This window comes from Populus alba, chromosome 18 (assembly GCF_005239225.2).
Source record: "Populus alba chromosome 18, ASM523922v2, whole genome shotgun sequence".
In the NCBI taxonomy this organism is placed as follows: Eukaryota; Viridiplantae; Streptophyta; class Magnoliopsida; order Malpighiales; family Salicaceae; genus Populus; species Populus alba.
Window position 1 is genome coordinate 15109807 of NC_133301.1, and position 11453 is coordinate 15121259.

The window sequence follows — 11453 nt, forward strand, 5'->3', positions numbered from 1 at the left end:
TTATTGAATTTTTTAATATACTGATATTAAAAGTATTTTTTTAAAATAAAAAATATAATATTTTAATTTATTTTCAAATAAAAATACTTCAACAAATAGTTATTATCCAACTTTAAATCTAACTTGAATTCAGCTTGTCGTTGTTAACTATTTTATTTTCACTGTAATTAATTGCTTTATCACGTTGACGCCAGCAGTCAACAACTATATTACATTCCCTTGGTATCGAATTCCATGCCTTTGCAAAATATCAAAGGCTCCAGTGCCTCTCTAGCAATAATTAATTTTATTTTCCCTCAAATATTTATCAAAATAATTAATTTAACCACACAAAAAAAAAAAAAATAGATCCAACTACCATACCAGTCCACAATTAATTTTTATATAAATAGATAACTTTTGAATCAGTAAAACATAAAAAAAAAATAATAATAAAGAAAGTGAAGAATAATCAAAGTAGTGGATAGGAACGACCATATTTATTGGAATAATTAATTTAATCGCATCCTTTCAAGCTAAACTGGATTTCAATAACTGGTTGGTACTGTATTTCAAATAAAAAATAGAAACTAATGAAGATATTTTATAGATAAAATTTTGTGAAAATAAGTATTCAAATTGAAGAAAAAAATATGTGTACATGTTTTTGATAATGATAATAATTGATCAGCATTTATATTAAGATGGTGCTATTAATTCAAATGTTGATGGCGTTTGTAAAGATGGTTTTCTTGGAAGGATGGTTGCCTCTTGGGTTTTCTCTAGAATAAATAATTGTTTTGATAAATAAATAATTATATCTCCATCAAGTTTTTGCCCCACCACTAAGATACTATAGAGACAAATTTGGTCCATCTTTTGGTTTCTAATTCAACATCTTTGGTTTGATTTATTTTATTTCATTCTTCGAATATCTTCTGATATATTTTTTCTGGATATGTCCCGGTTGATACTGTGCTCCAAATAAAAATAAATTTTAATTTAATTTTTTAATTTAATTTTTATTTTATTTTTTGATACTAATATCAAAAATATTTTTATATTGAATTGAATTTTAATAACATTGAATTAATCACAATTAAAACAAGTAATGGATACAAAGGTGTAACGTGAAATGGGTTTGTAAGACCATTGCTATCAAGAGTTTTTTATACGAGATGAGATGAATCCGTGAGATTATAAACTTGAAAAAGGATAATATGTTTTAATTTCAATCTAGTATATAAAAAAATAAATCTCAATTTAGTGTGTTAAAATGCAACCATTGACTAATTAATGGACAATGAACCTTAGATTAATATACTATCATTTTTTATTGCATTTGTTTTCTGGTCATATTTAATTTTTCCTCAAGTGATTAATATGTATACTTCAATGGGTATAATTCCTAACGCTAAATGCTATGTATTTAGAATTTTGATAGATTGAGAGATGAGAAAACAAAAATGGACCAGTTTTTTATTAACTAAATAAATTTATTTTAGGGAGCTATAATTATTAATATTAAATTCAAAATACATATTGCAAACTCTTACACATATCATTTGGTTTAATAGAAATTATTTTTATAAACATACATGGCTTAACATCATTAATCAAAAGCTCATAATATCTTTCATTTTATATATATTAAAAATAAATATTAAAACCTGTTATATTATTAATTCAGATGTGAATTATAATTCTAAAATGTTTTTTTAAAAATTCTCTATATACTACAACTAGCTTAAGAAACTCATCTTCATATGAACCATACAGTACCAAAAAAAATTAAAAGAAAAAATGAATTGCTTGAGAGTAATTAACAGAAACTCATATTCATTCTCAAGACGTTGACCCGAAGTCAAAGTCTGATGAATAAAAGGCTGATGTCAAATTTAATATGGGTTAGTGGAATGGTTTGTAAAAGCATGGCTATCAAGAGTTTTTTTCTACGAGATGAGATGAGTTCGTGAGATTATTGCCTCATAAGCTCGAGAATAATTATCATGAAAAGTACGAGGAGGTGCTAAGAATTTGTATATTAAAATTATCATTTTCTATATATACATGAATTAGTGACCGAATGAACAATAATAGCTTAAAATTGAGTTATTTTAATTTTGATCCACAAAATGTTTATGGTTGCTATGTCATTACATCAATCACTTTCACTTTTTATTAATTTTAGTATATAAACTTTTATTTTCTCATATCATTATACCCATTTTTTGTATCATATCAATCAAATATTTTTATAAGAAGTCCATCGATTTTCTTGATAACTAATATAAAAACATTAAATCATCATTGAAAAAAAAAACTAATTCTTTCAACTTTATTTTAATCTTCCTATTTCACTAGTGCAAGAAATAAATATTTTATATCAAAATAAAAATAATTTTAATATTAGCATATCGGTGTAAAATATATTAAAAAAATATTTAAATTAAAAAATTAAATTTTAATAAAAAATAAATTAAACCACCTTGCCAAAAAAAAAAAAAAAAAACCTTGTTCAAATTTACTTTATAAATCTAGAAGATATAAATGGAGAAGTGATAATAGTTGGTTTTCAAAATGTTTTTTGTTTGGAAATGCTTTTAAATAATATTTTTTTTATTTTTGAAAATTATTTTTAACATCTATATATTAAAATAATATGAAAAAATTAAAAAAATATTAATTTAAAATAAAAAATAAAATAAAATTTATTTTTAAAAAAAATTCTTTTAAAATGTAAAAAATAATCAGTGTGATATGAAAACGAAAACAAATGTGATGAAGAGGACACTGCCGTCCTGTGCCATCCTGCTTCTTCTTTTTTCACAAGATGGACCCGTTGGATGTTGCCATCATGCATTTCTTCCATGAGTTGGGTCCGTTAGACCATTTCCATCATCCATTTTTCTTCAAGATGGGTCCGGTGGATGGTGCCATCATGCATTTTTCGTTGGGTCCGAGAGAACATTTCCATCATGCATTTTTTCCTAAAAGATATTCAGATTAAGAGTATTATAAAAAGAAACAAAGAGATTATATATATTAAAGATAAAGGTTAAATGATTCAATTCAGTTATTATGAATTATGTACTAAAATAGAAGTTGCTTTATAAAATATTTTTTTAAAAAATATTTTATACATCAATATATCATAAGGATAAAAAAACATAAAAATTAATTTTAAATAAAAAAATTAATTCTTTAAAAAATATAATTTCAAAATTATTCCCAAACAACTTTTTAGTTTGTTAAAACTTAAAAAAAAAAGAAAAAAAAGTGTTCAGCAGGAAAACTATACTAAAAAGGTAGCGTTTAGTAGGAAAAAAAAACACGGCATCAAATTAATCAATCAGGAAAGATTCATATTGAACCCTAAATGTTAAAATTAAAATGGAAAATGTTGAAGATTTTTTTACTTAATGTTGAAGAGTTACTAATATAACCTTTACCGCAGTTTAGATGGAAATATTGACTACAACAACAGCTAGCGTTGGAAATTTAAATTTATTCACAGCAAAAACAAAAATATATATTAGTAGGATTTCTCTTATTAATATTTATTGGCCAAATTAATGAAAAATTAAGAAAAAAACAAGAAAGACTATGAAGTGGATATATATTTATTCATTAAGATATTTTTTTTAAAAATTACTGAGATATTTTTTCAGATTTTTTTTAAAATTTATTTTGCTTAAGGAAGTCATGAACATTGAATTATAAATATTTATTCTCCACGAGGGGATGTGTCCGTTGCCATCATGCAGTGTTTTTTTCCATGGGGTGGGCCCATGAAGTCCTCTATAAAAGCCTTAACCTCCTCGCTGCCATTTGCAACAATTAATATTGTAATAGTTGATATTAATTAAGATGGGGCTGTTCCTTCAGGTGTCGACGGTGTTAGTGATAACGGTTTCGCTGCAAGGATGGCATCCTCTTGGTTGCTTGCAGGAAGAGAGGATCGCTCTGTTGCACCTCAAAGATTCTCTTAACTATCCCCATGGCACCTCCCTACCTACCTGGAGAAAAGGCGACGACCGCTGTTGTGATTGGGATTGGGAACGTATTCGGTGCGACAGCAGTACAGGTCGAGTCACCATGCTCGATCTTGGGAGCGTGAGGAACCAGGAACACGATGATTGGTACTTGAGTGCCTCCTTGTTCCTTCCTTTCCAACAACTCAACGCTCTCTACTTGTTGAATAATAGTATAGCTGGTTGGGTTGAGAACACAGGTTTGCTCTCTTAAATATTACAAAATATTTATATTAGTTTTTTTAAAATTAATAAGGTGTTGTTTAATCAGTATCATTAAATTTGGTTCTCCATAGTTGTTTAATTCCTTACATTATTATAATCATGATGTTATCATTGTAACAATTATTCCTTTCTCTTTCACCGCCTCAACCTCTTCAAATGAAGCCACTGTAACAATTACTTGCCTCTTGATCAATCATAATTAAATTACTCCAATAATATATTTTTTATTCTTTACATGAAGTCTTAATTTTATTTTTATTTTATTTTATATAGGTGGTTATGAACTATCAAGATTGAGCTTGGAGATCCTTGACTTGGGATATAATAGCTTCAATAACAGAATTTTATCATCTATGAAGGGATTTTCGTCTCTTAAATTATTATATTTAGATTATAATAGACTGGAGGGTCAATAGATTTGGAAGGTTAGTTTTTTTTTATATACTATTATTTTTATAAATATTCAATTTAATTAATACAAATATCTATTAAAATTAATTTTAAAAAACACAATTTTTATGTTGTAAGAATTAATTAACTATTTTTTTATATAAATATCAAGAATCTCTGAGCAGCTTGGAGACCTTGTATTTGGGCGGCAACAACATTAACAAATTGGTAGCCTCAAAAGGTAATTAGTAACACATTTACATTACTTACTTGTTAGCGTCATGATGATGAGCCCATCCAACAATATTAATTATCTTTGCTTTTGTATGTTTCTTCCCTAACTAACTTGCAGGTCTAAGCAACTTAAGTACTCTATCCCTAGAAAATATCACAACCTATGGAAGTAGCTTCCAGTTACTGCAATCATTAGGAGCATTCCCAAACCTCACGACACTTTATCTGAGCAACAATGATTTTAAAGGCAGAATATTAGGTGACGGTAAGTTATATATTTTACATATAGTGATGTTTATATATTTGGGATTAATTCAAAAATTAAATTTGCTACTTTTAAACAAACAGAGTTGCAAAATTTAAGCTTATTGGAAAGTTTGTATCTAGACCGGTGTTCTCTAGATGAACAGTCCCTTCAAAGCCTTGGAGCAATGTCTTCTCTAAAAAATCTATCATTATATGCTCTCGGCAGCACTGTACCTTCTGGAGGTAAATTAACAAATTTCAACTCCACTATTACTTCTCATTGATCATTTTATTTCTCTATATACCTGTTACAATTAGGTGTTTGTATAGATTTTCTCTTTAATGTTTTAGCAAACTACTAAACAAGTCTTGGAGAGACAATTAAATCTCAAAATTTGAAATTAACTCAAGTAAAATCTTTATTATTTTAAAATTCTACCATCCATTTAATATGAATAATATTTCACTTTAATCTTGCCCCTCTCTCAACACCATTTCAATGTAATGTAATTAAAATGATAACTTAAAAAACAATATAACTTCATATATAGAGAGTGCTATTTTTAGGAGGAGAATAAATTAACAATGGTGTATTTCTATTTTTGGGTCAGACATATAAAAAAAACCTTCTATTAATTGGACAATACAATTTCTACACTTAGTTGATGTTTTTCGTTTCTCTAGCCATGATCGATAAGTAATGAGTTATTTCTAATTTTAATTCCTTCTACGCTAATATAATTTCTTGTTTAATTGATCGTGGCAGGCTTCCTTGATCTCAAGAACTTGGAATACTTGGATTTGAGTTACAGTACTCTCAATAAATAGCATCTTCCAAACCATCAGAACGATGACCTCTCTTAAAACTTTAATGTTGCGGAGTTGTAATTTAAATGGCCAATTACCTACAACCCAAGGTAATGTTAGGTTGATGACTCTTACTCTCTCTCTCCCTCTAGGTTATATATTTTCTATTAGACACTCAAAGTTTTATTTTTTTTAAATTATAATGTGATTAAGCTTATGTAACTTAAATCATCTTGAAGAGCTATATATGCATAGAATTTCTCTTTTATGTTTTTGCAACCTACTAAACAAGTCTTGGAGAGACAATTAAATCTCAAATTTAGAAATTAACTCAATTGAAATCTTTATTATTTTAAAATTCTACAATCCATTTAATATGAATAATATTTCACTTTAATATTGCCCCTCTCTCAACACCATTTCAGTGTAATGTAATTAAAATGATAGCATAAGAAACAATATAACTTCATATATAGAGAGTGCTATTTTTAGGAGGAGAATAAATTAACAATGGTGTATTTCTATTTTTGGGTCAAACGTATAAAAAAACCTTCTATTAATTGGACAATACAATTTCTACACTTAGTTGATGTTTTTCGTTTCTCTAGCCATGATCGATAAGTAATGAGTTATTTCTAATTTTAATTCCTTCTACGCTAATAAAATTTCTTGTTTAATTGATCGTGGCAGGCTTCCTTGATCTCAAGAACTTGGAATACTTGGATTTGAGTTACAATACTCTCAATAATAGCATCTTCCAAACCATCAGAACGATGACCTCTCTTAAAACTTTAATGTTGCGGAGTTGTAATTTAAATGGCCAATTACCTACAAACCAAGGTAATGTTAGGTTGATGACTCTTACTCTCTCTCTCCCTCTAGGTTATATATTTTCTATTAGACACTCAAAGTTTTATTTTTTTTTAAATTATAATGTGATTAAGCTTATGTAAATTAAATCATCTTGAAGAGCTATATATGCATAGAATTTCTCTTTTATGTTTTTGCAACCTACTAAACAAGTCTTGGGGAGACAATTAAATCTCAAATTTAGAAATTAACTCAATTGAAATCTTTATTATTTTAAAATTCTACAATCCATTTAATATGAATAATATTTCACTTTAATATTGCCCCTCTCTCAACACCATTTCAGTGTAATGTAATTAAAATGATAGCATAAGAAACAATATAACTTCATATATAGAGAGTGCTATTTTTAGGAGGAGAATAAATTAACAATGGTGTATTTCTATTTTTGGGTCAAACGTATAAAAAAAACCTTCTATTAATTGGACAATACAATTTCTACACTTAGTTGATGTTTTTCGTTTCTCTAGCCATGATCGATAAGTAATGAGTTATTTCTAATTTTAATTCCTTCTACGCTAATATAATTTCTTGTTTAATTGATCGTGGCAGGCTTCCTTGATCTCAAGAACTTGGAATACTTGGATTTGAGTTACAGTACTCTCAATAATAGCATCTTCCAAACCATCAGAACGATGACCTCTCTTAAAACTTTAATGTTGCGGAGTTGTAATTTAAATGGCCAATTACCTACAACCCAAGGTAATGTTAGGTTGATGACTCTTACTCTCTCTCTCCCTCTAGATTATATATTTTCTATTAGACACTCAAAGTTTTATTTTTTTTTAAATTATAATGTGATTAAGCTTATGTAACTTAAATCATCTTGAAGAGCTATATATGCATAGAATTTCTCTTTTATGTTTTTGCAACCTACTAAACAAGTCTTGGAGAGACAATTAAATCTCAAATTTAGAAATTAACTCAATTGAAATATTTATTATTTTAAAATTCTACCATCCATTTAATATGAATAATATTTCACTTTAATATTGTCCCTCTCTCAACACCATTTCAGTGTAATGTAATTAAAATGATAGCATAAAAAACAATATAACTTCATATATATAGAGTGCTATTTTTAGGAGGAGAATAAATTAACAATGGTGCATTTTTATTTTTGGGTCAGACATATAAAAAAACCTTATATTAATTGGACAATAAAGTTTCTACACTTACATGATGTTTTTTTTTTGTTTTTTTAGCCATGATTGATACATAATGAGTTATTTCTAATTTTAATTCCTTCTACACTAATATAATTTCTTGTTTAATTGATCGTGATAGGCTTCCTTGATCTCAAGAACTTGGAATACTTGGATTTAAGTTCCACTACTCTCAATAATAGCATCTTCCAAGCCATTCGAACGATGACCTCTCTTAAAACTTTAATGTTGCAGAGTTGTAATTTAAATGGCCGAATACCTACAACCCAAGGTAAGGTTGATCACTTTTATTCTCTCTCTAGGTTATGTATTTTTCATCAGACACACAAAGTTTTAATTTTCTCTAAATTATAATGTGACCAGGCCTATGTGACTTAAATCATCTCCAAGAGCTACATATGGGTGACAATGATCTTAGTGGTGTCTTGCCTTCATGTCTAACAAATTTGACTTCCCTACAACAACTCTCTCTCTCTTCCAATCAGTTGAAGATCCCGGTATCATTGAGCCCATTATACAACCTTTCAAAACTCAAGTCTTTTTATGGTTCAGATAATGAAATATTCACAGAAGAAGATGATCATAATCTAAGCCCAAAGTTCCAGTTAGAGTCCCTTTATTTGAGCAGTAATGGACAAGGTGTAGGAGCATTACCCAAGTTCCTTTACCATCAGTTCAACATCCAGTCTTTGGATCTTACAAACAACCAAATAAAGGGAGAGTTTCCAAATTGGTTGATTGAGAACAACACATACCTACAAGAACTTTATTTAGAAAATTGTTCTCTTTCGGGTCCATTCTTGTTGCCAAAGAATTCTCATGTGAATTTTTCATTCCTGAGTATATCCATGAATCACTTCCAAGGCCAAATCCCTTCAGAAATCGGAGATCGTTTGCCAGGGTTACAAGTTTTATTTATGTCTGATAATGGTTTCAATGGAAGCATTCCTTTCTCGTTGGGTAACATTAGCTCGCTGCAAGCGTTCGACCTGTCAAATAACAGTTTGCAAGGGCAGATCCCTGGATGGATAGGGAATATGTCTTCTCTTGAATTCTTGGACCTATCAGGGAACAATTTCTCTGGTCATTTACCACCTAGATTTGGCACTTCTTCAGATTTGAGATATGTTTATTTGTCTAGAAATAAGTTGCAAGGGCCGATCGCAATGGCATTTTATGACTTCTCTGAGATGTTCGCATTAGATCTTTCCCATAATAATTTAACTGGTACAATTCCAGAATGGATTGATAGGCTATCTAACTTGAGATTTTTACTCTTGAGTTATAACAATCTTAAAGGTGAAATCCCAATTCAATTATCCAAGTTGGACCAGTTAATCCTGATTGATCTTTCTCACAACCACCTTTCTGGTAACATCTCCTCTTGGACTATATCTACTCATAATTTCCCAGTAGAAAGCACTTACTTTGATTTACTGGCCATATCACAACAATCCTTCGAGTTTACAACGAAGAATGTATCCCTTTCTTATAGAGGCAACATTATCTGGTACTTCAAAGGAATTGATCTCTCATGCAACAATTTCACAGGAGAGATTCCTCTTGAAATTGGAAACCTCAGTATGATCAAGGCATTGAACCTTTCACACAACAGTTTGACCGGAGCAATTCCACCAACATTTTCAAACTTAAAGGAAATAGAGAGCTTGGATCTTTCCTACAACAAACTGGATGGAGAAATCCCACCTCGACTTATTGAACTATTTTCTCTAGAAGTTTTTAGTGTGGCTCATAATAATTTATCTGGTAAGACTCCTGCGAGAGTTGCACAGTTTGCCACGTTTGAGGAGAGCTGCTACAAGGACAATCCTTTTCTTTGTGGAGAACCGCTACCCAAAATATGTGGTGCGGCTATGCCACCATTACCAACACTAACTTCAACGAACAATGAAGATAATGGTGGCTTCATGGATATGGAGGTTTTCTATGTGACCTTTGGGGTTGCATACATCATGGTGCTACTGGTGATAGGTGTAGTTCTATATATAAATCCATATTGGCGACGAGCTTGGTTTCACTTTATCGAGATGAGCATCAACAATTGCTATTATTTTCTAGTTGATAATCTTTCCATTTTATCCAAGTTTGGGTTTTCATAGCCTTAATGGTACCAAAACTTGGTGCATCATTGTGTATTCTAGTTTTAAGATTTAAACAAGTTTAAAGGCATGCTCAAGTGATGTTATATTAATTTATACAGTTCCATTCAGTTTTGAGGGTTTATATACAACGAGAGCTTTTCAATTACATGACTTTTTACTTCCCTTGTATATTACATTATTACTTGATTTTTACAGATGATCAATTCAAATTTACAACACAAATATCCAAAAATATTTAATATTAAAAGGAATACATTACAATACAAATATCAATTCAAATTTATTTCACTGATTGTATATGGTAAAAAACAAAAAAAACAAAAATTTGCAATTAAAAGGACTATACTGACCCCACCAAAACTAATTAAAGGGATAATATGATTAAAAAAAAATTCAAAACACGCAGGTCAAATTCAAAACTGCCAAAAACTTTCAATATCAAAGTTATTCCATAGATGTTGTATTCGTACGTGTTTGAAATATAGTGTTTATTTCTTATGAAAACGAGGATGAAAAGTAAGAGATTTTTTTTCTTGAAATATGGAAAAAATAGAAGTTTAATAATATTAACTGCACAGTAAAAGATATTTTCAAATCAGTTTACAAATTTTTGTTATAGAAATTGGCAACAAAAATGGAAGAGGCAAGGTCTAGAAAATAATTCCTTTTGCAGGCTTGTGAACGCGCAACGTTCTTTTTTATATGAATCTGTGCGGCACCAATTAATTCAATGTATAATTGATAAGTTGGGTACGAACTTTTAAAAGAAAGAATAGGATTCATAAAGGGAATAAATTTTAAGTGCCATCATTCAACTAATATTAGTGGGTTTTGACACCTTTTTGTTTGCCTACAAATCTGACCACAAATGTCCTTAGAACTTTTTTTTGGCTGAATTTCTCAAGTTGTGAAAAAAAATTTTGGTTGAATTTCAAAGTGTGAAAAAAAAAAATGATTCTGGTAAAAATAAAATGGTTTTCAAAAAAAACTTTGGAATGAAAATCTTTAGATATTTCAAGGTTCTGATAATATAAACTATATAAAAAGAAGGGAAATAATTTTTATGAATTTATAATATTAAAATATAAAATTTTAATAATTATATCTCTCATGCAAAATGAGATATGTAAACCTACATAAACATTATAGTTGAAACTTGTCAAGGACTCAAGCTGGACTGGATCTTACCAACCATTGATTGAAAATCACATAGTAAAATAAAAATTGAATTTGATTAATAATAATGGTTATTGAAGCTTTATATGTCGTTAATTTCAGGACTTGTGAGATTAGTAAAGATATACTACAAGTTGATTCAAATATTAAATATTTTAATAAAAATATTAAATACTTAATAAAATAAATAAAATTACATATAA

The 11453-nt window shown here is 28.8% G+C and overlaps 1 protein-coding gene across 4 annotated transcripts; it reads left to right on the top strand.

Moving 5' to 3' along the window:
• The first annotated feature begins 4655 nt into the window (after positions 1–4655).
• Positions 4656–10219, top strand: LOC118040403 (cuscuta receptor 1-like). Of its 4 annotated transcripts, XM_073406192.1 has the most exons (7): positions 4656–4869; positions 4981–5127; positions 5211–5351; positions 6606–6755; positions 7338–7487; positions 8073–8222; positions 8315–10219. In XM_073406192.1, exons 3-7 carry the CDS (start codon positions 5294–5296, stop codon positions 10069–10071), a joined length of 2265 nt encoding a protein of 754 aa, XP_073262293.1. In that variant the 5' UTR covers positions 4656–4869; positions 4981–5127; positions 5211–5293; the 3' UTR covers positions 10072–10219. The 4 variants fall into 4 exon arrangements, with proteins under 4 accessions (XP_073262293.1, XP_073262295.1, XP_073262294.1 ...); XM_073406194.1 differs by lacking the exon at positions 6606–6755; XM_073406193.1 differs by lacking the exon at positions 4656–4869 and having other exon boundaries at positions 4878–5127.
• Positions 10220–11453: the final 1234 nt, after the last annotated feature.

Coding starts and splice junctions, on each gene's coding strand:
- LOC118040403 (XM_073406191.1), top strand. CDS start 5,959: ATGACCTCTCTTAAAACTTTAATGTTGCGGAGTTGTAATTTAAATGGC. Junction 6,756..7,337: donor CCAATTACCTACAAACCAAG/GTAATGTTAGGT, acceptor TGATCGTGGCAG/GCTTCCTTGATCTCAAGAAC. Junction 7,488..8,072: donor CCAATTACCTACAACCCAAG/GTAATGTTAGGT, acceptor TGATCGTGATAG/GCTTCCTTGATCTCAAGAAC.